This window comes from Hevea brasiliensis, chromosome 14 (genome assembly GCF_030052815.1).
Source record: "Hevea brasiliensis isolate MT/VB/25A 57/8 chromosome 14, ASM3005281v1, whole genome shotgun sequence".
In the NCBI taxonomy this organism is placed as follows: Eukaryota; Viridiplantae; Streptophyta; class Magnoliopsida; order Malpighiales; family Euphorbiaceae; genus Hevea; species Hevea brasiliensis.
Genome location: NC_079506.1, coordinates 21,666,196 through 21,692,432, shown reverse-complemented (window position 1 = coordinate 21,692,432; position 26,237 = coordinate 21,666,196). Strand labels below are relative to the sequence as shown.

The 26,237-nt window shown below is 30.8% G+C and overlaps 1 protein-coding gene across 1 annotated transcript; it reads right to left on the bottom strand.

The window, feature by feature from the left end:
* Window positions 1-10,941: 10,941 nt before the first annotated feature.
* LOC131172891 (uncharacterized mitochondrial protein AtMg00810-like) lies at window positions 10,942-16,955 on the bottom strand. The gene is made up of 2 exons (XM_058134432.1): window positions 16,691-16,955; window positions 10,942-11,300 (listed from the first exon to the last, which is right to left on the bottom strand). Exons 1-2 carry the CDS (start codon window positions 16,953-16,955, stop codon window positions 10,942-10,944), a joined length of 624 nt encoding a protein of 207 aa, XP_057990415.1.
* Between the last annotated feature and the right edge of the window lie 9,282 nt (window positions 16,956-26,237).

Genomic DNA, 26,237 nt, shown 5'->3' with positions numbered 1-26,237 from the left:
TTGCTTGCTCTCTTCTTATTAATTAATTTAAAATGGTTAATTTGGAATAAATTATTTATAACGAAAAATTTAAAAGAATTATTACATAATTATGCATATTTTTTTTGAATAAAAAGTTTTTAAATTAAAAAAATATATTCTTTTATTTTAAACTTAAATATAATTAATTAAATTAAATTCTTAAAAATTTTTACCTATAAAATTTAATAATTTTTTTTTAAATTATTGTTTGACCCCTTAAAATTTTTCAAAATTATAATTTTATTTATAAGCTTTAATTAATTTTTTCAAAATTACTATTTGCTCTGTAAAACTTTTAAATTTAAAATTTAACCTATAAAATTTTAGTGTATTCTTAGAAAATTACTATTTGCCTCTCTAATATTTTTATTTTTATTGTATTCTTTACACTTCTATGTAAATTTCATTCATATTTTTATATTATTCAATTTTTTATCTTTTAATATTATACGTTTTTATTTTAATTTATATATTTTTATCAAGATTTCATTTAGTTTTTTTTTTATAGAAATTATATTTAAAATCAATATCTTACTCTATGAGTCGAACACTCGCTTTTGTTCATCCTATTTTTCCAGACTACAGGAGAAATTCTTTTTTTTAACTTGTTTCCTTCCTCGCAGTTTTATTAGCAGTTATTTATTTGTATTATTATTTTCTAAAATTATAATCTAGAACTCTGCATGTATTAGTACTAGTAATAATCTAGTCAAATATTATGTAAATTTAAGTTTTGGCGTTTTACTAAATGCAAAATTTTTATGATATTTAAAATGTTTACAAACAGTGGTATCAGGGCTGAGCTGTGTTTCCCTGATTTTAGTTTTGATGGCTATCGGGTTGAGTTGACCCAAATAAAAATGTAATATTTTATTTTATTTTATTTACAAAATAGGCATCATTTTTTGCCCTGGTTATGAATTTGGGAATAATAAGACTTACTATAGGTCTCGAAGGTTTTATACTGACCTAGGTTTTAATGTCGGTACGGCCCACAGGATCGGGTCGTGACAGAAATAAGAATGAAAATGGAGATACTTAAGTAAATAGTATCAAAAGATTTATAATATTTGAATATTGATATGAAATTGATTTCGAATATAACTTAATAGAAAAAAAAATTCATATAGCTAATTTTAGCTAGTTTGAGAGACTTAATTATTATTGTTATTGTATGTTATTTAATTAATTATATGTAACTTTATAGTAAATATTTAAGGAAAAAATTAATTTTTAGTCTTTACATTATGCTAAGATGACAACATATAAAATATATATAAAAATTATTCTATTTGAATTCAATTAGTAATTTAAATACCCAAAACCAATTATTTTACTTAGAAAATACTTGAACCCATTTAAATTTACTTATTTTAATTAATAATTTACATAAAATATATTTATAATTAATAATTTATATTTTAAAATTTTTAATAATTTTAGAGAAAATACAAAAAATCTACAGTTTCAATTTTTTAATTATATCGCATATCAATTAAATTCTATACTTTTTAACTTTTTCTAAAATTATTGTGATAAATTCGTTATATTTAGAATATAAAATTAATTAATTGTAACATACCTTACCCGTCTCAAGTGTAGGTGAGAGAGACATGTCACACTCGGTGCCGGAGCACCCTATCTTATCTTACTTTATTCCTAAATAAATTTTATTTTTCTTCTTGCCCTTTTAATTAATCATTCAATTTATTTATGAGGGAGAAACTGGCGGAGTTTTTCCTATTGTGTTACCGTTTAGTGTATTTCACTATTCACCTGCATGAAATTTTTCAATAACATTCTACAATAAAAATCTCATCAATTATTCTCATAATAAACTCATATTCCAAATATCATCCATATATTTCAGTTTCATATTCATTTTCATGCATTTCCATTCATGCACAATTTATATATAGAAATTCTCAAGTTTCATTAATTTATATGATTTACAGAATGATTACATAAATTTATAATTTACATGATCTATAAATTAATTACAATTCCATAATCTATGTTTTGACATGCAATTCATAATTTACATTACAAATAATAACTAATTATAATGTACAAAATACATAATATAACCTATATGGGCTTTATCTACATGCATTGCTGAGGAGGTGATAACCTTGAATACTCTGCAGATCCGAACTCCAAAATCCCAGTCTAATGTCTACTAGGCTTTGTCTCCAATACCTGCGTAAAGGAAACAAATTCATTGCGCTAAGCATTTCTACGTAGTGGTGCAATAATATAATAAGAAAATAATATATACAAATAAAGAAAGAATGAATTATAATTTGGATATTTTAGAATTTAATCTAATTTAATATAATACTTCTAGCATCAACTATCTTTTGTTCTAATTTATTCCTCTTCAGAAGCGCTTAATTTCTAAATTCACAGTAATAATATACAATCTACAAAAATTCTAAGAATATTATTCTTAACTTTATATTATTATGAAAATGTGCATTTGTAATGTTTATTTAAGTTATATTTTTATTACTAATCTTTTTATCATTTCGTTCAATACTTGTTAGGTTATCTTAGATTATTTTATAATAATTAACGTTCTCAGAATTATTTTATAATAGATAAATTTTAACATCAGTCCAGTTCATTTCAGTTCTTTCTATTAAATAGATTCTTAGAACTAATCTAATTTATTTCAGGTCTTCTCACTCATTTAGTTAATCTCTAATATTTTTAATTTTTAATATTTTTAACTTATTTTAATAAATTACACTGCCCAAGTAACTTATGATAGGCTGACTAAACTGGATAAGCGGGTCACTGGGCACTGGACACCGTGGTGTCTTGGGCCGTCATACCATGAGACGTGAAATACGGAACGTCAACCACGTATGAAATCAGTATGACTAAAAGCCATGATAACAGATAATCGAGCATACAAGCCATAAATAAGGCATAGAACCGTACGCAGTACTGCTAAAGTAATACCCTATTGGCATGCCAATCTATCCAATCTGACACACGTGTCTAGGCAATACATGGGCACATTAGTACCATTAAATGTTTCTAAGTTTTACTATTTCATTTTATTTTCCAATTATAATCTATAGTATTTAAATTTTATTCATAGCAGAAGCATAAATATCTAATCTCATTTTTACATAACTTTATACATTCATCCTAATTTATACATTCATTATATTATCCATATTGATCACAATTCATAACAATTATTCTCATATATAACTGTACTCAAAGCATTTTTTCCTTTCTCCAATAAAGAGAACTAATGTCTTATGCTTACATTCATTTGATTCATTTATTCATTATCCCATTTATATAAATTATCATTCAGATTTCAAATAATCCATGAACATTTCATGGATTTCAGATTAACTTAAATTTCTCTTTTCAATTATTTATTTTGAAGTAGTATAACTCTAATTTTAAAGAAATAAGTAGTGATTGTCCAGGGTGCTGAACCCTGTAAGTCTATTCATTTCCAGATTTTCTATTTTTATTGGTCATACAATTTCAAGCACTCAGGCTTAGAATTGGTTCCAGGTTCCTAAAATAAAATCCTAGGTCTTCATCTTATTTATTCATATTAATTTGAATTATGTCAATTAAAGTTTTAGGGCTCCAGTTATGGTCAAATAACAATAACTGGTTCATTATTTTCTTCTAAATCCAGAACCAGACAAATTCTGGAATCCCAATCTTGTCCAAATGGTTGAACATATTACAATCATAATTTTTACCTAAGGTCCTTTATATTGGTTGTTCCCTTATGTCCTAGGGTTACTCAAATTCAAGAATTTTTAATTGACTAATTACACTATATATATTAGTACTCATAATGGCTTCTTTAATTTCTTTTATTATTCCTTATGTTTTTGGAGTTACTATTCACACATTACTATTCACTCAATTTATTGACTTTTTCATACATAATATGTATAAAGGTTTTAGATACATTATTATACCACATTTTGAGTTCTAAATTTGTTGGCATTGATTGCCAATTATACTTCAAAGCCTCCTAGAAGTATTTTCAAAAATTTAGTTTTTGTGTCATATGTTTACTGTTCCATTGGTCTAAGCTACAGTGAGAATTTGGCAAACTTTTCTTCATCAAAGTTATTCCTTTATGTGTCTTCTTTAATTCCCTTTTTGAATCACTCCATTTAGAGTTTTGCAACTCAAGTTATGACCAAATTACCATAACTGGCCGGATTAGTCTCTACCCAGAATTTCTAGGCAAAAACCAATTCTAGTAGTTTTGGTGTCCTAAATTTGATGGACAATTTCATTAAATTCTGATCAAAATTTGGAGATATACTTTTCATAAAAGTTGTTCTAAATTGTCTAAGCTTTCTATTGATATAAAATTCAGGTCAATTGGACATTTCTACACTGAGTTATGACTATTTGAACAAATACTGTTTATTTAGTCATTTTCGAGGACGACTTATGTGTTACCGGATTAAGGCAATTTTAGGTTAAGTTAAGTTAGTTTTCTGGGTAGGATTTCTTCATGAAAAATGTGGCAAATTGTCCTAGATTTCATCTCCAATTGGCCTCACACCAATTGGAGTAACACAACTCTACTTATGATCATAATTATGTACTGGACTCAAGGTTCAAAAATTCCTGTAAAGAAACAAAACTTCCAATAGCTCAATTCCATCAACTACCAACTTCAAATTGCAACCAACACACATTAATTGCTCAATAATTGACCTCAACATCCACAATTAAGCATCATAACATCATTTCTCCCAAATTGGTTCTAAACCCTTACTTTAAAATCACAATTTCATATTATACATGCAAATTTAACTTACTTTTCATATCTAGCACCTCTCCTAAGTTAGAATTCAAGTTTAAATCTCATTAAACACATCACTTCCTCCATATACCTAGGCTAGCAAAATTCCTCGCACGCATACATACCCGATTTTATAAATTCTTCTTGCTATTTCCCATGCTTAGAAACCAAATCCAAGAATTAATCAAGAAAATAATGGAGAATAAGCACTAACCTTAGTGGAAGAATTTTCTCTTAGCCCAACTTAGATTTTCCTTCACTTTCTTTCTTTTTCTCGGCTGCCAAAGACTCTCCCAAGAAGAATTGACAAGGTTTAATGAAGGAAAGAAGAGGTATTATGGTGGGAAATCAAAGAAGCATGAAGAGAGAGATGAAAAGAATTTTAATGGAGGAAAGAGACTAAGTTTCGGCCATGGGAGGGATAAAATGAAGAAGCAAATTTTTGGGTTGTTTTTATCCTCTTTTAATGAATTTGCTTAATTGTGATTGGTGGGGATAATTTTAATGACATCATCACATATCACAATTATGTAATATTAACTTTTTAATTTCATTTTATTTTCTTTTTCTTTCTTCTTTCTTTACTCATTTTTAATTAAATTATTATCAATATTTGTTCACATTTTTTGTCATATAATTCTCTTACTTAAATGGACAAGTTGGTCAAAAATCGTCTCTGAAGGCGAAATGACCAAAATGCACTCCGTTTAGCTTAACGAGCTAAAATCATCTGTATCGATTGATAAAATTTTCTAAGCATTTTCTTGGCATTCTAATACCATCGAAACCTCAATGACTCTTTTCTAGAGTCACAAAAATTATCTTACTGGGTTTCCCTCGAGTTTAGGGCTACTAGCTATTTTTACAACAACTTCCCGTTAGGTCACTCATTGCCGGGGCACCCGCTCATTTAACTTTGTTGTATTTTATTTCTAAAATTTTTTCTAAATTTTTCTTATCGTTATTTGAGTTATTTATGAGTCTTCATTCTAGTTTAATTATAGTTCCAGACATTCTGGCTCTGCGGACAGCCATTGATTACCAGAACAGTAAAATGTACAGAATTATCTAAAGTGAGGGCGTTACATTAATATTCATTATTCCGTAATTATATACTATTGTTAATGTGATGTGATAAATTCTTTAAGTAATTATTGTACGAATTCGATAATAATAGGATGTAATTAATAAAAATTAAAAAGTATAAAATTAAAAAATTCTATTTGAAATTAAAATTAGAACCACCTCGCAAAACTGATCTGAAAATGAATCAAAATTTTGAAAAAATAAATTAGCAAATACTTGACCGTTAATCCAATTTAAGTTCACTCCAAATCTTCCAACGCTACAATGGCAAACCTTAAAAGACGGTTGCTTTTTACTTAGAGGAGAAGTGAAGGAAAAAACAATAATACCTATTCTTCTTTTTGACTAAAAAGATTAAAATATATAATTAAAATTAGTCTTTAGTAATGGCATTTACTTTTCAAAAGCATTATATTAATAATAATAATTAAGTAGTTAAAAGGTTAATTTAATTGATAAGATTCGCCTCATATTATCATTAAATTGAGATTTCAAATCTTATTAACCATTTTTATTGAAAAGCATCAGTAAATTCTATTATAATAATTTAAAATAGCTTATGCCTATGAAGTATCTAAGAAATTTCTCTTGAATCCTATGAGCAGCTGATCATCAACTTAACCATTTTTTTCTAAATTAATTAGTGAACAAAAGATCGAGTATAATGGGCAAATCGTGAAATAGACGGCGAAGTCTTTTTCTAATAATTATTATTATTATTATTATTATTATTATTATTATTATTATTGAAAAATATGAAAACTTCCCTTGCTTATGGGTTAATATGAAATAAAATAAGAATATAATGAATATTATTTTATATTTTAAATGTAAAATATATTTTTTAAATTAATTAAATCACATAAAATAGTTACTTAATTTTCTAAATTAAATAAGTGAAAATTTGTTACTATTGTTTTTTTAATATCTTTAAGGATTTTACGTCGTTTATAAAAATATGTATATAAAATATATAATTTAGCATGTCTTAGTAAAAATATTTTCATTAATTAGTTACATATAAAAATAGTAATAGCAAAAAGTTTAATTTTTTTTTCAGATATTCGATCTAATCGAACCCTAATAAAATGAATTTAAATAATATATAATTCAATTTGAAATTAACTTTGGATTTAAAATTTAATAATATGAAAAAAAAAAAGCGTGAGGCTAAGTTGGTGGGGGATAAAGCCTGAAAATACGGCATATAAAAAAAAAAAAAAAAAAAAAAAAAAAACCTGATAATACGCCAGTTATTTTTTATTAAATGGCTGGTAAAAGCTGGTCGACTAAACTGTTTGTAGTCAGCTATACAGAACTAAAAATTGCTACAAGTAGTTCCAGTTTTCCCTTTAAATATCGTTGGACTGAAAATTACCTATGCATGCAGTTTTCTTAGAAAACTTACCTGAAAATTAGTCTAAATTATATATTTTATAAAATAGTATTTAAATATTTTTTTAAATTATTAAATTTTTAAAATATAAATTATTAATAAAAAAATAGTTTTTTATGTATATTATTAATTAAAATATATAAAATTAAATGAGTTCAATTATTTTTAGATAATAAAAAATGAGTTTGAGACTGATTTGAGTAAATGAAAATAAATTTTGATCGGATTTGGGATAAGTTTAGGTTTTAAGTATATTAGTCAGTTTTGAGTTTGGGTAGGATGATTTTCATAGGTATCCTACCTATTGCCACCTATCAAACTCGAACATAAACATATCACAGATATTATTTATCAAACTCAAACGTATCATGAGTGTTGTTACTCAAATTCGAATTCATCTCAAATCTAATTATATATTATTTATTATTGTTGATTAAAATCCAAAACTCTGCATGTGCTACTGACATTTTATTTAGCTGGATCTGTAAAAGATTAACTATTTAAGTTTATTAATTTATTGATTATGTATGTGTGAACTTATGCATTTTTTGTTTATGTGGATGAGGGAGCTGTGCTCCCAATGATCAGATTGTGTTAATTAAAAATGTTGTGGGTGAGCTAACCTCCCTAAATGGTTATGTATTATGATTACAGGTCAGGTTAGTCAAAAACTCTATATTGGATGGTCCTGGATATGGGCGAAATCTTTTCGGATATTTTCTTGAATTGGATTTTGAAATTGGGCTTATAGTTTGGGCTTGAACAGTGAGGTTTACTACGGGCTTTGGGGGCCTTATCCTGACTCAAATCTTAGTGTCAATCCGGTCCATAAATTGAGTAGTGACAAGTCAGATCGAATACCGACAAATATCTAACTCATTATCGTCCCTAAATTTATTTGCTAATCTAGTTTGAACTAATTTCCCTTTTTTCTTAAAAAAAAGTATATGACTAAAAATGAAAATAAGATGCATGCCCCCTCCACATATTAATTATTATTAATGATAAAACAAATAAACCGTATCGTGGCTCTAAATTATATTTTTATAAAATTAAATAAAAATAAAAATAAAATGTTTTTAAGAGTAGTAACGTGTTCTGAGTTTATTGGTAAAATCAAGTTAACTCTCTAATTCTTATTATTTGATCCAAAATTAATTTATTTAAATTAATTATAGTGTAAATTAAAGTAAATTATAAATTAAAATATATATATATATATATTGGTAGAAACCATTTGGTATTCTAAATCTATTGGTCCAACTAACCCGAATTCACATCGGACAGGCTCATAAAGGAGGATAAAGTACTCAGGTGCTTCACATTCAGAGTTTGAACCCAAAATCACTAGTTAAAGGAAAATGGATACTTGTTATTCTATCTCACCCCTTAGGAGTAAATTTTTAAATATATTAAAAATAAATAACAATTCCTCTATTTTGAATTTGAATTAAATTATTTTTAAAAATTTAATTCTATTAATAAAATGGCCAATCCTTTGAAATTTAGTCCAATTAATATCCTTAATTTATTTTAATTTTGAATAATTATATATTTTGAGTATTGTTTTGTTAAAAAATGGTCTATCTATTTAAATTTTATAGTTAAATAATTATATTTTTTTATTTAAAATATAATACATATATTATACTCTCATTTAAGCTATATGGAATACAAATAAAGGTTATATTTATTGAAAAAAATTCTCAAAATTCGTTGAAAATATTGAAAAATAATTATAATTTAATAGATCTTTTACATATAAAAACATGCATGAGGAAATCTGCATGTTGGAATCTTGGGCCGAAGAGCGTGATGCATTTTTGTCATTATTACTAAAATTGCTAACCATATCCCATTGTCACTTGTGCTGTTAATTTATCAGTGGTGTAGCCACATCAGCTGTCATATCATGCCAATAATATGACATAAATAAAAAAAATTGAAAAACATAGAGTTTGAATTATAATTTAGTTAGTGTATAATATAATTGAAAAAAAAAAATAAAAGCACAATTTTTTTGGTATAGAATTAATAAAAATTGAAAAGTATAGAATTAAAGAATTCTATTTGAAGCTAAAATTAGAACCACCCCAGAAAATGAATCAAAATTTTGAATAAATAAATTAGCAGAGACTTGACCGTTAATCCAATATAAGTTCACTCCAAATCACAAAACGCAAGCTACTCCATCTTCCAACGCTACAATGGCAAACCTTAAATGACGGTTGCTTTTTACTTAAGAGGAGAAGCGAATGAAAAGACAACAATACCTATTCTTCTTTTTGACTAAAAAGATTAAAATATATAATTAAAATTAGTCTTTAGTAATGGCATTTACTTTCCAAAAGCATTATATTAATAATAATTATTAAGTAGTTAAAAGGTTAATTTAATTGATAAGCACTAGATAAAAAAAACAGAATTAGACGCTAAAACTTCAAAAGTCAGTTAGTCAGTTAATTAGCTGCTTCACATGTATTTGATTAGTTAGTCGAATTAATTAGAGTCATTTTCCTAGTTCCTTCTTTTGCTGGCTATATATATATATATAAAAGCTAAAGCGACTTCAGTATCTTTTTCATTCTTCTAAATTAATAATATTCTTTTCCCTTTTCTCATATGGTATCAGAGCACTTTTTTTTTTTTTTTTCTCTCAAGATTGCTTCATTGTTCTTCATTTTCTTGCTGAAACCCTAAGCCTTTGTTCATGGCTACTAATCAAGATCCTACCCAAAAACCCTCTGGTCCGTATTATCTTCATCCTAATGAAAATCCAGCTCTTGTTCTGGTATCTCCAGTTCTCACTAGTCCTAATTACCATTCTTGGTCTCATGCAATAAGGATGGCGCTTCTGTCAAAGAACAAGTTATATTTTGTTGATAGTTCTTGTTGGAAATCTACAGTAAACACAAGAGGCTACCGCACAGGACTTTTATTAGATAGATGGTGACCAAAAAAAATCTGTAGTAGGCTTGAGCTAATTTAGGAATTAAACAAAGCAACAGAAAAACAGATGAATTATAGTAGAAAGACGGGATATAATTGATTGAAGTTGCTATTTTATTCACTTGCAAAATGAAGTAAACAACAGGCCTATACATAGGCTTTACACAATAATAAATTAGCAAAAGAAGAGCAGCAAAATACTAGCATAAAGTAGAAAATAAAGGAATAGAATTAACAACATCCAACTCCGTAAAAAAACATTAATATTTCGGTAACTGACTTTGAATCATTCTCCAACACTCCCTCTTGATTCAAAGTTACAGACGCCAAGTTGGAGCTTAAAATAAACATGTTTATCTCAAGGAAGGGACTTTATCAAAATATCTGCCACCTGCTCATTTGTGTTGCAGTACTTCAAAATGATTCATTCATTTGACACAAGATCTCGAATGAAATGAACTCGAATATCTATATGCTTGGTTCTTCCATGAAAAGCTGGATTTTTGGACATAGAAATTACGGCTTGATTTTTACAGTAAATTTCAGTTGCTTCCTGCTGTTCTTGATAGACATCAGCTAGAATTCTTCTTAACCATAAGGCTTAACATGCTGATGAACTTGTAGTTGTATATTCTGCTTCAGATGAAGACAAGGCTGTTGTTGTTTGCTTCTTTGAACTCTAGCACACAACAGCTGATCCAAGACTAAAAACATAACTAGATGTGCTTCTTCTATCCTCCAAACACCCAGCCCAATCACTATCAGTATAGCCAAATAATTTGAACTCTGAAACATGACCATACCATATCCCAAAATCAACTGTTCTAGCAATATAACGTAGAACCCTTTTTGCAGCTCCAAAATGATGCTTTGATGGACAATGCATGAACCTAGAAATAACTCTAACAGTAAAAGAAATATCAGGTTGCATATTAATCAAGTAGATTAAGCCTCCAACCAAACTTCTAAAACTCCTTGCATCCGCTGGTTCAGTACCATCATTAACTTGTAATTTTTCATTAAAATTCATTGGTGTGGCTGCAATTTTACAACCCAAAATGTTAAACCTTTTAAGCAAATCAGCAGTATATTTCTTCTTTGACACAAAGATGCCATCTTCAACTTGCTTCACCTCAAGCCTAAGAAAGTACTACAACTCTCCAAGATCTGTCATTTTGAATTTCTTTTCCATGGAAGCTTTGAATTCATTAATAAGAGGAGAAGAAGATCCCATATAAATCATATCATCCACATAGAGGTAAATAATGAGAAAATCATTTGTACCTTTGTGACGCCCCTCTCCCGTCTATAGTGTAGCCGAGTGAGGAGTGCCACATTCGGTGCCGGAGCACCCTATCTTATCCTGTCATGTCCATTGTTAATTTTAAACTTTATAGAAAACATGTAGAAAAATTTTTTTTTTCTGTGTGAAAACCCGGGCAGAGCCTCCTCTGTTTTATTGGCATCTAGCGGGTTCTAATAGTTACCTGTTAAAAACAATTTCATCTCTTTACATGTCATATCATGTCATTTCTACTAATACCATTCCAAGTTCATTCATTCATTCATTCATATAGAAATTCATATGCATAAATTCATAACTTTATTTATAATCCAAAATATGTAATTATAATTTTTATTTACATCACAAACTAGTAATTATATCATGATTATACACAATGAATCAAAATACTAGTCTATACATGGGCCCTACCAAAATACAAAAGACTAATGAGGTAAACTTTGAACTGTATGCAGATCTAGTCAACTGCGGTCGGAACACTATTGTGGCAGTTGCTGCTGTAGTGACTGCTGATCTCCAGTACCTACGCGATGGAAAAACCAACGCGCTAAGCAAATTGCTGAGTGGTGCATAATTTTAAAGAATAATAACTGAATAATTAAAAGTAATAGCTCTATGTAGAATTTGGCACTTCTAGGTCAATTATATATTTTATTACACTTTGGAAAAAATTTACTTATCAGGATCTTATCTGTGTATAGATCTTATTTTCAGTTTCCTTAAACTCATATCAGTGAAATTATCATCAATTCTAAGACATTTATAAATTTGTTACACTTTGAGAACAGTTAAATTTAACAGTATCTTTTCTATTAATTTCTTATATAGTCTAAGTCATTTATAACTTTTTTGTACTTTAAAAATAAAATAATTATCAGTATCTTTTCTGTGTATTAATTTCATTCTCTGGCTTTTTAAACTCATATTAGAGTCTGTAGAATCGTATCAGCGTATTTTATGTCATATCGGTGTATTTCATGTCATATCTGCATATTTGTGCCCAAGTAACCTATAACAAACTATAATGCTAGATACACGGGAGTATACGGGTTAGATAGCCATATGTCTACTCTGTATACATCTATTAGGCATGAGGCCAGCTGTCAGGCACGAGGCCAGAAATAAGGTTAGGCACAATGGCCAATGAGTAGGCACATAGCCTGTAGAACAATCATAACAGATATATATTGTTAGTTCATGATTTGCTCTGTAAGCAGTACTGCTATCTGTAATCCCTAATTGGTATACCAATCGATCCAACTATATAAATATAAGCCTAGGTTTACTATGGGCAATTAAGTATTAATAATCATTTAACAGAATTTATATGTCCATGTATCGTGGGAAAATGAGTCCCACATAACTATTTTATGTAATTTGGCATATATTGACTTATTAGGAATAAGTCAATAATTTATATCAAGAACCTTTCTTTAGGTTCAATTTTTTTTTGTATCTTAATTTTTGCAAATCAATTTGAACAATTTATTTGGACAACTTGTAGTAACATTTATGCCTAGTATTTTTCATAGAATTTGTTGACCTATGTCTTATAGTCATTTAGAAATTTTAATTATAATTTTTCAAGCCTTATGGAATTATTTATAGTCACATCATTGGCTTGAATTCAAATAGCCTATATTAACATGCTTTCCATTTAGGTCAATAGCTTTGACCTTAAATTTAGGCTTCATACATTTATAATTTGAGAAGGATGTCTAAAACAAAGTTTTAGGTCTGTTTGTTAGCTTTACTTATTAGTATGGCTCATTTCAATTGAAGACTTCTAGTGGGAAATATCCTTAAATGAATATCTTTGGGTTTAATGGTCACTTATACCATTTCCAGTTTTTGCACACTAACTTTAACCTATCCATTTGATCAATTTGTAACCATTGTTTGGCCCCCACTTCCTTCATGGAAGTTGTTCCTCTATGTCTTGTCTTTATTTTTCCTTTTGAATCATGTCAATTGGATGTTTAGTCAAGTTATGGTCAGATAATCATAACTGATTCATTTCCAGATTCTGATTCCTTAACTAGGCAGCTTTTAGACTTAAAATTTCCCTAATTAATGGAACATGTTGCAGTCACTTTTAGGCATGGTGATCTTCAGAGAAATTATTTTCCTCTGTCCTATGATCATTGAGAAATTTGAATCACAATTTTTCAAGTTTTGTGAAATTATTTATAGCCAATTAACTTACCTGGACTCATATACCCTGTGCTAATAGGTGTTTAGTTCAGGTAAATGATTGCAGGTCACTTTTTGAGAATCTTAACTTCATAATTTGAGAAAGGTTCCTGAAACAAAGTTGTAGCCCTATCTCTTATGTTTCTGGAAAGGTATGGCTCATCCCAATTGGATTTTTCTAGTGGGAGTTATGACTAAAAGACTGTTCTGGGGTTAAGTGAAGTTTGGTCATATTTTAGGTTTTGATGCAGTGATTTGTTCTAACTATTTGACCTAGTTCTCTTGATTTCTAGGTTTTGGTCAAAATGCCAATTTTGTAGATCTGTGTATTGTGGACATTTTGCCACTAGTTTCATTACATTTGAGTTCTTGTAAACCAAGTTATGGCCATTTTGCCAAAACTGGTTGGCTAAGTTTATATACAACAGTTTTTGGACAACTTAATTCTAGATAGTTTTGTGACCCAACTTGGGCCAGCAATTTGGTTTGGTTTAAGGCATTTCTAGGTTTAGTGGTCTTCATGAAAATTGTAGCCCTATATCTAAGCTTTCCAATGGTATCAAATTTAGGCCATTTGGACCAGTATAGAGGGAGTTATGACCAAATGAATATGTACTATTCATTTGGTCATTTTCTGGGTTTTGTGCAAGGTCATCCAGATTTGGGTAGAAAATTGGTCAAGTTTTGGACAAAATTTGAGCATGGTTTCTTCATGAAAAATGGACCATTTGGGTCTAGTTTCACCTCCAATTAGCCTCATACTAATTGGAGTCACACAATTTCAGTTATGGTTCACCAAACACATTAGACTCATTGAGTCCCAAACCTACAGAAAATGGCACTCCCAATATTCAATCTCCTCCAACTTTCTTACTTCAATTTGACATTCAAGACACTTCTAAATATCATCAACACATCTCAACAATCCCAATTGCAAGGTATAATACAAAAGTACCAAAGTTAGGTCAAACCCTAACTCACAATTTCAACCTCATGAAACTTCAATGTAAATCAACTTCTAATACTTATAAATACATAAATCAACATCACTAAATCACTTTATATACACTAAAGTCATCAAAGTCCATCACTTACCATGAGTACCGAAAATTCACCCCCCTCATAACTCACCAATTTCTTTTAGTTTCTTACAAATTTCACTTTATTTTAACCTTAACTCAAGGATTAATAAAGGGAGAAAGGAATATTAGGCACTAACCTCTTGTGACCTAACTTCAAACTTCAACTTTTCTTCTTCTTATGGGTATCTAAAGCTTCCTTATGGAGTGGACTAAATTTTTAATGAACGGGACTATGGGTTTTGATGAGGAGAAAGCTTGAGAAATCAAGCTTTAAGGAAAACAAAAATGGTGGAAGGGAGCATCTATGGCAGCCGGCTCAAAGGAGAGAGAAGAGGTGGAGAAGAAGATGAGTTAGGTAGGTTTTGCCATCTTGTGTCTATTTATATACATATACTTATTGTACTTTAATTTTATAAAATGTCATTAGCCTTTTCATTTTCTTTTCTTTTCTTTTCTTTTCTTTTTCTTTTCTCTTCTTCTTCTTCCTAATTAAACTCATAATTTTTAACTTATATTAATTATTTCATTCTCTAAATTTTATTTTGACATTTAGATCAAAATTCACATCTGAGAGTGAAATGACCAAAATGCCCTTCATTGTGCATATCGGATTATTTTTATTATTTTTGTACCAATTAATAAATTCTCTTAAATGTACACTGCCCTCAACAAACACAACCTGCAGAAAATTGACACTTCCAAAACTCAATCTCCTCCAACTTCCTTACATCAATTTGCATGTAATACACTTCTATAAGCAACAATCTCATCCCAATAGATCAATTTCAACATTTTACACAAAGTCCTCAACATTTACACAAACCCTAGTTTTCAAAGTTTCAAATTTACACAAACACTACACAATCAAACACCCAAACATTTCAACTAATTACACATTCTCATGGAACCATTTTTCATCACTTAAAAGCAATAAACTTCAAGTTCCATGGCTGCCAAAAATTCAAGGGTTCTTTCCTCTAGATTTTCGTTTTGTTTTAATGGTATTTATGCTTAGCTAAACATGCTTTTCATGTTTAATAAAGAGAAGAAGAGGGATTAGTGCACTAACCTCTTGTGACCCACTTCAAACTTTAATCTTTCTTCTTCTTATGGGTATCTAAAGCTTCCTTATGGTGTGGGCTAAATTTTTTGTGAAGGGGTCTATGGGTTTTGGTGAGTGAAAGCTTGGGAAATCAAGCTTTAAGCTTGATAACAATGGTGGGGAGGGAGAGAGCAAGGGAGACGGCAAGGAGAGAGAGAGAAGAGGAAGAAGAAGATGGTTGGTGGGGGGTTTTGTCTCTTGTGGTTATTTATATATATATATATATATATATATATATATATATATATATATATATTTATGTGTACTTTATTGTTTTTAAATTTCATAAATCTATTTCCTTTCTTTTCTTTTCTTTCCTTTTCTTTTCTTTTCTTTTCTTCTTCTTTCTCTTCTTATTTTTCAAATTTAAATTCATAAAATTAATTTATGTTAATTATTCTATTTCCAAATTTTAATTTGACATTTAAGTCAAAATTCACCTCTAGGGGTAAAATGACCAAAATGCCTTTCATGGTGCTCATTGGATTATTTTTATTTATTTTTTATATCAATTAATAAATTCTTTAAATTTTATTTTATTTCTCAAAATTTTTCCTATATTTTTTTTTAATATTTATTTCATTAATTTATGCCTTCTCACTATAGTTTAGGTGTAGTTCCAGACATTTTGACTGTCCGAACAGATATGAGTCGTCGAAACAGTAAATTGTACGGACTACCTATGGTGAGGGCGTTACAAGAATGTACGGACTACCTACGGTGAGGGCGTTACAACCTTGCTTCTTACCATAAAGATTGGACTCATTCTTACTTCTTTCAAAGCCATTTTGGAGAAAGTAAGTATCAATTTTGTTGTACCATGCACGCGGTGCCTGCTTTAGTCCATAGAGAGCTTTTCGGAGCTTATACACTTTCTCCTCTTTGCCTTTAACTGTGAATCCTTCAAGCTGAGCAATGTAAAGCTCTTCTTGCAATTCGCTATTTAGAAATGTTGATTTAACATCAAACTGATACATAGTCCTTTTCAAATATGCAGCCAATGCCAAGATCATTCTGACTGTCTCAAACCATGCAACTGGAGAGAAAATATCATCATAATCCACTCCTGGTTGTTGTGAATAACCTTTCACTACCAATAGTGCTTTGTGCTTTTAAATACCGCCATCTGCTTGAAACTTGGTTCGGAAGACCCATTTGACTCCAATTACTTTCCTATCTTTGGGAAGATCTATAAGCTCCCACGTCTCATTTCGCTAAATTGCTACAAGTTCCTCCTTCATTGCATTGCTCCACTTTTCTTTTTCTACTACTTCATAAGTTGTTGGATCAGCAACAAACAAGGCCTGTGTAGACTCATAAATTTCAGCCAATGATCTGAATTTCCTTAGAGGAGTGTCATCTTCAGATGAACTTCTGCTATTTGAAGATGACAAGTTTGGTGAAGTTGGAGGATATGAACTTGAAGAATTTGGGGAAGGAGGCTGTTGGACTTCAGTCTGTGGAGCTTTATTTAAGACTTCAAACTGAACACCATTTGAATTTTCTTCCCAAATGCAGCTTGCTTCCTTATTAAAAATAACATTCCTGCTGATAATAACTTTGCCACCAATGGGATTATTCAGCCTATATGCTTTAGATTAAGAACAACAACCAATAAAAATGCATTTTGTTGATTTATCATCAAGTTTACTATGATTATGTGAATCAATTAAAGTATAGGCAATGCAGCCAAAAACCTTTAAATGGCTTACCCACGATTTCCTCCTACACCAAGCCTCATATGGTATTTGATTCAAAACAGCCTTTGTTGGGGGTAAATTGAGCAAGGATACTATCGTTGCTACTGCTTCTACCCAAAACTGATATGGAAGTCCTTTAGTTTTCAGTAAACTTCTCGCTATCTCAACAACTGTTTGATTTTTACGTTCAATGACATCGTTCTACTCTGGAGTGTATGGAGCAGTCAGCTCTCTTTGCAAGCCTTGTTCTTTGCAAAATTAATTAAATTCCTGCAATACAAACTCACCACCCCTATCTGTGCATAGCGCCTTGATGCAACTTCCAATTTGCTTCTCCACAAGTGTCTTGAACTTTTTAAAGTTCTCAAATGTTTCTGACTTGGATTGCAAAAAATACACCCTGCTCATTCGGCTATAGTCATCTGTAAATAACAAAAAATATCTGCTCCCACCAAACGATTATGTTTTCATGGGACCAACCAAGTCAGCATGCACAAGCTTAAGACAACTAGATGCCCTTCTAGACTTCCTTATAGGAAATGGTTTCTTACATTGTTTTCCATATGCACACCCTTCACATACATCTAAAGACTCAATTTTAAGCAACCCAAAAACCATTTCCTTTTGACTCAATAATTTTAGACCTTTTACATTTAAATGCCCATGCCGTAAATGCCATAATCTTGACTCACTAGCTTCTTGAACAATAAGTGCATGGCTTTCAACACTAGAAATTTCAAGTGGGAATAATTTGTTTGGTGTTATGCAAACATCAACTATACTTTTGATCTGATTTTTTATCTCTAATCACACACATCATCAAATACAATAGAATATCCAGTAGCCATGAGTTGCCCAACACTCAATAAAATCTGTGACAAACTAGGAATGTAATAGACATCATAGAGAAGCTTTACATTACCATAACTATTTTTTATTGCCATAGTACCTTTGCCTTCCACTTGAATCTTCTTGCTGTCTCCAAGTGTTACTTTTTGTTTGAAAGTGTCATCAAGCTCCTTGAATAGTAACCGTACACCAGTCATGTGATTAGAGTATCCATTGTCCAGGAACCAAATGCTGCTGTCAATAATTTCTTCTTGATGAGCCATGAAAAGCTTGAGCTCCTCCTTTTCTTGTTCTGCATAATTTGCTTGTTCTTGTTTTTTTCTTTTCCAGCAGTCAGCTTTTATATGCCCAAACTGCTTACAATAGTAACATTGAACACCACTTTTGTTACCTTCCTGCTGCTGTTTTTGATTTTGGTGCTCATCACCTCGTTCTCGTCCTCTGCCGCGACCACCTCTTCCATGAAATCCACCTCTGCCACGTCCTCTACTGCTTGCTTCTCTTTGCTCATTTTTCTTGTGTGATGCCTCCCCTTCACATGAAAAGCCTTTTCTTCATTCTTCTCATCTAACCTATTCAGTCTTGCCTCATGGCATTGTAGTGAACCCATCAATTCATCAAATGAGTAGGTAGCCAAGTTTTTGGATTCTTCTATAGTTGCTACTACATTATCAAAATTTGGAGTCAAACTCCGCAACACTTTTGCAACTATGGTTTGATCAAAAATCTTTTCTGCATAGGACCTCATTTGATTAACAATTGTAGTTATTCTAGACAAAAACTCTTGCACTGATTCTCCACTTTTCATATGTAAGGTTTCAAAATCTCAGTGAAGAGTTTAAAGTTTCACTGTGATTACCTTCGAGGAGCCTTGGAACACTGTCTGCAAAGTAGTCCAAGCCTCTTTGGCAGTAGTTACTGCTGTAATTTTTGAGAAAATTGACTCATGCCTTTGCTTCTTTGAATGAAGAATAATGCATTCGAGTCTTTCTTCTTGTTCTCTCTTAGCCTGGCCTCTTCATCTGGATCAACAAATCCATTCTCATCCAAGTCCACAGATCTTGAGACTTGAATAATGTCTTCATCTTAATACTCCAAAACTCATAGCTTTCACCTTTAAAAACTGGAATTGCTGGCTGAGAAATGTTCACAACATTGCCATTAGTTGCCATGAATCTTTACGCCCAGTTACAAACAAACCTGGCTCTAATACCACTAATGTTGGAAATCTGCAGTAAATGCAAGAGGCTGTCGCACAAGACTTTTATTAGATAGATAGTGACCAAAAAAATCTGCAGTAGGCTTGAGCTAATTTAAGAATTAAACAAAGCAACAAAAAAACAGAGGAATTATAATAGAAAGACGGGATATAGTTGACTGAAGTTGCTATTTTATTCACTTGCAAAATGAAGTAAACAACAGGCCTATAAATAGGCTTTACACAATAACAAATTAGCAAAAGAAGAGCAGCAAAATACTAGCATAAAGTAGAAAATAAAGGAACAGAATTAACAACATCCAACTCAGTAAAAAAAAAAAACTAATATTTTGGTAACTGACTTTGAATCATTCTCCAACAGTTCTTTGAAGGCTCTTGCGACTCTGAGATACTTTGTATCTGCTTGGGAGATATGTAACACTATGGTGTTATCATGGTTAATCCATTCTTTGTCTTAGTCAATTACTCACGGTGTGATTTGGATTGATAAGGCGGCAGATGTATGGAAAGATTTGAAGGAAAGGTTTTCTTAGGAGACATCCTTCAAATTTGGAATCTGCAGGAAGAGATTATTCTCTCAAGCAAGGTAATCAAACAATTACTGAATATTTTACAGAATTAAAGATATTGTGGGATGAATTAATGAATTTTAGACCTATTCCTAAGCTTTCCAACGGTATAAATTTCAGATCATTTAGACATGTTTTGAGTGAGTTATGGCTAAAAAGTATTCTTTGTTCAAATGGTCAATTTATGGGTTACCAAGTTTGTAATTCGGATTAGGTCGGTTTAGTGTCACTTTAGGACAAAATTTTGGTAGGCTTTCAACATGAAAGTTGGCACATTTTGTGTCTAGTTTCACCTCTAATTGGCCTCATACCAATTGGAGTCACACAATTCCATTTATAGCCTAAAATACATACTGCCCTTAACACATTTATGAAGCACCAACCAATCACACATTCAACTAGCTATAACTTCACTTCCCAAACCTAATTCTGCATTTGTATCATACCACAACCATTCATCACTTTATATTATAGTCACTTTGGACAGAATACAATAACCTTTAATACACCAATTATAGTCCTAAATCACAATACACCAAATATAGTCCTAAATTACAAAGTTCATTTACAACAATATATACATGTAAACACTCCCAATATTACATTTAACTTCACTAGTAAATTATATACATATTCTGCCACCTTTAATACCATAATTTAACAAACCATTCATGAAATTAAACACTTCCAACTTCACTATAATGCTGTCCAAGTTACACATATACATCAAACTTTCATTTTCAATTCATAAACTAACAATTCAAACTATATACATGGTAAATCAACTCCTATACATTTAAGTACTTAAATCAACACCTCAAATCACCATTTACATGAAGAAATAATTCATTAACCTTGAGATTCCATGGCTGCCGAAAATAGTACTTTCCAATAACTCATTAAAACCTCAAAATTTCTTGACAAATCCACTCACCACAACACCAACACAAACTTTAACAATGAAATGAAAGAAAATTGGACATGTACCTCAAGTGAAACTTGTCAAACCTCTTCAAATCTCTCCCTTTTTGCTTCCAAAATGCTGCCCAAGGTGTGGTGATCAACTTTAATGAAGACAACTAGGAGAAATAGTGACTTGAAGATGGTGGAGTGGAGCTCATGCATGTGGCCGGCCATGGAGTTTCCATGGAGAATTGGTTTCGGCTGAATGGTGAGAGGTTGAAGATGAGATTATTTTTTGTCCAAGAAGGCTTACATATGGCCACTTAAGCATGGTTAGTGGAGCACTAACCTTGCTTAATTATTTAAATAATCTAAAGTTTCTTAATTTTGCAATTTTGCCACCAACTTTCACTATTTATAATATGTACCACATTTCTTATTTTTCATGACATTTTCAAAGTTTAATATTATTTTATTTTTATAGACATTTAGGTCAAAAGGCAACTCGGGATATCAATTGACCAAAATGCCCTTCTTCGGGTTGTATTTCGAATTTTTCGATGCTACCGATTAACTTCTTGACCTATCGATTTCTTTAATTTTCGTTTTTGTTTATATTGACTTGCTAAATTTTCTTTGACATTTCCAATGTCAATTACACCTCTATGAATTTTTATTTAAGTCTTAAAAATATTTCCCAGGATTCCCCGTGGTCCAAAGCTAGTCAACAGTCATCGCCGTAACTTCCCGGTGCGGTTACCCATCGCTACGATTTTTGGCTCGTTTAACTTAGTTACATTTTATTGCTCTTATTTTTTCTTTATTTTTCTTGTATTTTCCTCTATTGTATTTCATTATTTTATGTCTTCTCACTAACATTTAAGTGTAGTTCTAGGCATTCTATCTGTCCGGACAGACACTGGTCACCGGAATAGTAGAACGCACTACCGAATATAGGGGTGTTACACCTATTCATACAACCAATCTTGTTTCTTCCTTTGACTCCAACATAGGCAATCATTTTGTTTTTCCTTGTAAAAGTAATTCTGATTAGTGGATCCTTGACACTGGAGCCACAGATCACATAACTCATTCTTTAAAGTTTTTTTGTTCTTCAAAATTAATTCCTCTTGTTTCTGTCACTTTGCCAAATGGTACTAAAGTCACAACTAACATTTCTAGTATTGTCATTCTTTCTTCTCACTTAGTTCTATATGATGTTTTGTATATTCCTGCTTTTCATTTTAATCTCATTTCAGTCACAAAATTAATTTTTTCTTCTGATTGTTGCTTATTTTTTCATAAACAAATATGTTTTATTCAGAAACTTCCAAACTGGAAGATAATTGGTATAGCTGAAGAGCAAGGAGGCCTCTATACATTGAACAATCCTACAAGTTCATTTCATTTTCACAAAGTCTTTGCTTCTTCCTCTATTGCCTTTGATCCTTGGCATTATAGACTTGGACATCCATTTGATTCAAGACTCAAAATTCTTTAACAATATCTTTCAAGTTTTTCTGCTGTAAATAATGCTAATTGTGACATTTGTCATTTTGCTAAACAAAAGAAACTCTCATTTGCTATTAGTACCTCTATTACAAATAAACCATTTGAATTGATACATGTAGACCTTTGGGGTCCTTTCTCTGTTCCGTCAGTTCATAATCATAAATTTTCTTGATAATTATGGATGATTACATTAGACATACTTGGATATTTCTTTTAAAATCTAAATCTCAAATAAGACAAGTTTTAAAATCTTTTTTTTCTTTAGTTGAAACACAATTTTCTGCCTCAATTAAAATTATAAGAAGTGACAATGGTGCTGAATTTAATATGCCAGTTTTTTATGCAGCAAAAGGAACTATCCATCAAACTTCTTGTGTTGAAACTCCACAACAAAATGGCATTGTGAAGAGAAAACATCAACATATCATGAATGTTGCTAGATCCCTTTTATTTCAATCAAATTTACCTAAAGTTTACTGGTCTTACACTATTCTTCATGTTGTTTTCCTCATCAATAGACTTCCTTCTCCCCTTTTCAATAACAAAACTCCCTATGAAATGCTTTATTCTTAAATACCAGATTTTACAGAACTGAAAACATTTGGATCTCTTTGTTTTGCATCCACCTTGACAACTCATAGAACTAAATTTGATCCAAGGGCTCGAAAATGCGTTTTCTTAGTTTTTAAACCTAGAACTAAAGGATTTATGTTGCTTGACATTCAAAATGGAAACATCTTTACATCCAGACATGTCATTTTTCATGAAAATATATTTCCTTTCCATCACACTTCTACTACCATTCCACCATTACTTTCTCTTCCTCAAAATTCTTCTTTACCTATTTTTGATGATTTCCCCGCCATTCCTTCTGCTACTTCACAAAAATCCTTCTTCTTCTGCTTCTCATTCTCCTCTTCCTTCTACTTCCTCATAAAATATTCCTTCTAGATAGTCTCAAAGAATCAAAAGACCTCCATCATACTTGCAAGATTACCATTGCAATCTTATTTTTGTTTGATTGTTACTAATGATCTACAGTACTCTTTATCCCTTAGAGTCTGTCATTTCATATTCTCATCTTTCTCCTACACATAAACATTTTCTTCTCTCTATTATTGCTTATGACAAACCTAAAACTTTTCAACAAGCTGTAAAACATGATTGTTGGAGAAAGGCTTTGCAGGCTGAAATCCAGGATCTTGAGGAAAATAAAACTTGGAATATTACTGAGTTACCTACTGGCAAAACTCCAATGGGTTACAAATGGGTTTTTAAGATCAAATATAAGGCGGATGGGACAATTGAAAGGCATAATGCACATTTAGTTGCAAAAGAGTACCCTCAGTAAGAGGGTGTGGATTACTTTGATATATTCAGTCTAGTTGCTAAGATGACTATAATTAGATTGCTATTGGCAATTGCTTCTACCAATAACTAGATTTTACAACAACTCGATGTCATTAATGCATTTCTTCATGGTGACCTCCTTGAAGAAGTGTATATGGTATTACCACCCAGTTTTTGAAGCTCTAAACCCAACCAAGTTTGTCATCTTCAAAAGTCACTCTATGGACTTAAGTAGGCAAGTAGACAATGGTTTAGCAAACTAACTCAGGCATTGGAGTATCATCAATCAAGTTCTGATTACTCTCTTTTTGTCAAGAAAACTTCAGCAGATATTATACTGCTTCTTGTTTATGTCGATGATGTCATCCTAGCTGGCACTAATCTTGTAGAGATTAATGTAAAAGCCTTTCTTGACCATAAATTTAGAATTAAAGACTTTGAAAATTTAAAATTTTTCCATGGTCTTGAAGTGACTAGAACTTCTTTTGGTATCATTTTAAGTGAGAGAAAGTATGCCCTTGATATACTCCCTGACGCAGACTTCTTAGATTCCAAACCGGCTCTTACACCAATGGACAGCAAGTTGAAACTTAATCAATCAAAAGGTGATCCTCTCATTGACATTCAACAGTATGGAAGACTTGTTGGCAGGCTTTTGTATCTCACTTCTACAAGGCCGGATCTTTCTTTTGCCACACAACAAGTAAGTTAGTTTATGGACAAACCTACCTCGCAGCACTTGCAAGTAGCACATAGAGTTCTAAGGTACATTAAAGGGTCACCAGGAGCAACAATTTTCTTCCTAGCATTATCAAATTTGCAATTGAAAGCTTTTTCTGATTCGGATTGGGCAGGATGTGTGGATTCTCACAAATCTATAACTGGTTATTGTATTTTTCTTAAAGGGTCATTTATATGTTGGAGAGCTAAGAAGCAATCAACAGTATCTCGATCCTCTTTAGAAGAAGAGTATCGAGCACTAGCTTCAACAACTTGTGAGTTACAGTGGTTGTGTTACTTGCTCAAAGATTTCCATGTTCCTCACTCAAACCCAGCACTTCTTTTCTGTGATAATAAATCAACTCTCCAGATTGCTGCTAATCCCACCTTCCATGAACGTTCTAAGCATATTGAGATATATTGCTATCTGGTAAGTGAGAAGGTTCATTCTAGTCTCATCAAATTGCTTCCTTTTTCTTCCATAACTTAGCTAGCAGATATTTGCACAAAGTCGCTTCTTGTAGCTTCTTTTCAAAAGCTTACTACCAAGCTAGGCATGAAGAACATATACTCCCCAGCTTGCAGGGGGCTATTAGACCAGAAAACAGAATTAGGTGCTTAGACCAGAAAACAGAATTAGGCGCTAAAGCTTCAAAAGTCAGTTAGTCAGTTAGCTAGCTGCTCTATGTGTATTTGATTAGTTAGCCGGATTAGTTAGAGACAGTTTCTTAGTTTCTTCTTTAGCTGGTTGTATATATATATGTATAGGCTGAAGAGACTCCAGTATTTTTTTCGTTCTTCTCAATCAATAATATTCTTTTCCTTTTTCTCATATGAGATTCATCTAATATTATCATTAAATTGAGGTTTCAAATCTTACTAACTATTCTTGTTGATAGGCACCAGTAAACTCTACAGGAATCATTTAAAATATTTTATACCCCTGAAATATCTAAGAAATTTCTCTCTAGTCCTATGAGCAGCTGGTCATCAACTTAACTATTTTTTTTCTCATTTAATTAATAAACAAAAGATCGTGCATAATGGGCAAATCGTGAAATAGGCGGCGAAGTCCTTTTTTTAATAATAATAATAATAATAATAATAACAATAATAATAATAATTGATGAATATGGAAACTTCACTTGCTTATGGATTAATATTAAATAAAATAAGAATATAATGAATATTATTTTATATTTTAAATATAAAACAATTTTTTCTAAAATTAATTAAATCATGTAAAATAGTTACTTAATTTCCTAGATTAAATAAGTGAAAAATTGTTATTATTGCTGTTTTAATATCTCTTAAGATTACACATTGATTATGAAAATGTGTATAAAATATATAAATTAGTATGTCTTAACAAAAACACTTTCATTAATTAATTAGGCATAAAAGTAGGGATGACAAAAAATTACATTTTTGCGGGTATATGATCCGACTAAACCCTAATAGGATGGATTCAGA

Coding starts and splice junctions, on each gene's coding strand:
- LOC131172891 (XM_058134432.1), bottom strand. CDS start 16,955: ATGATCTTGGCATTGGCTGCATATTTGAAAAGGACTATGTATCAGTTT. Junction 11,301..16,690: donor GAATGAGTCCAATCTTTATG/GTAAGAAGCAAG, acceptor GTAAAATTGCAG/CCACACCAATGAATTTTAAT.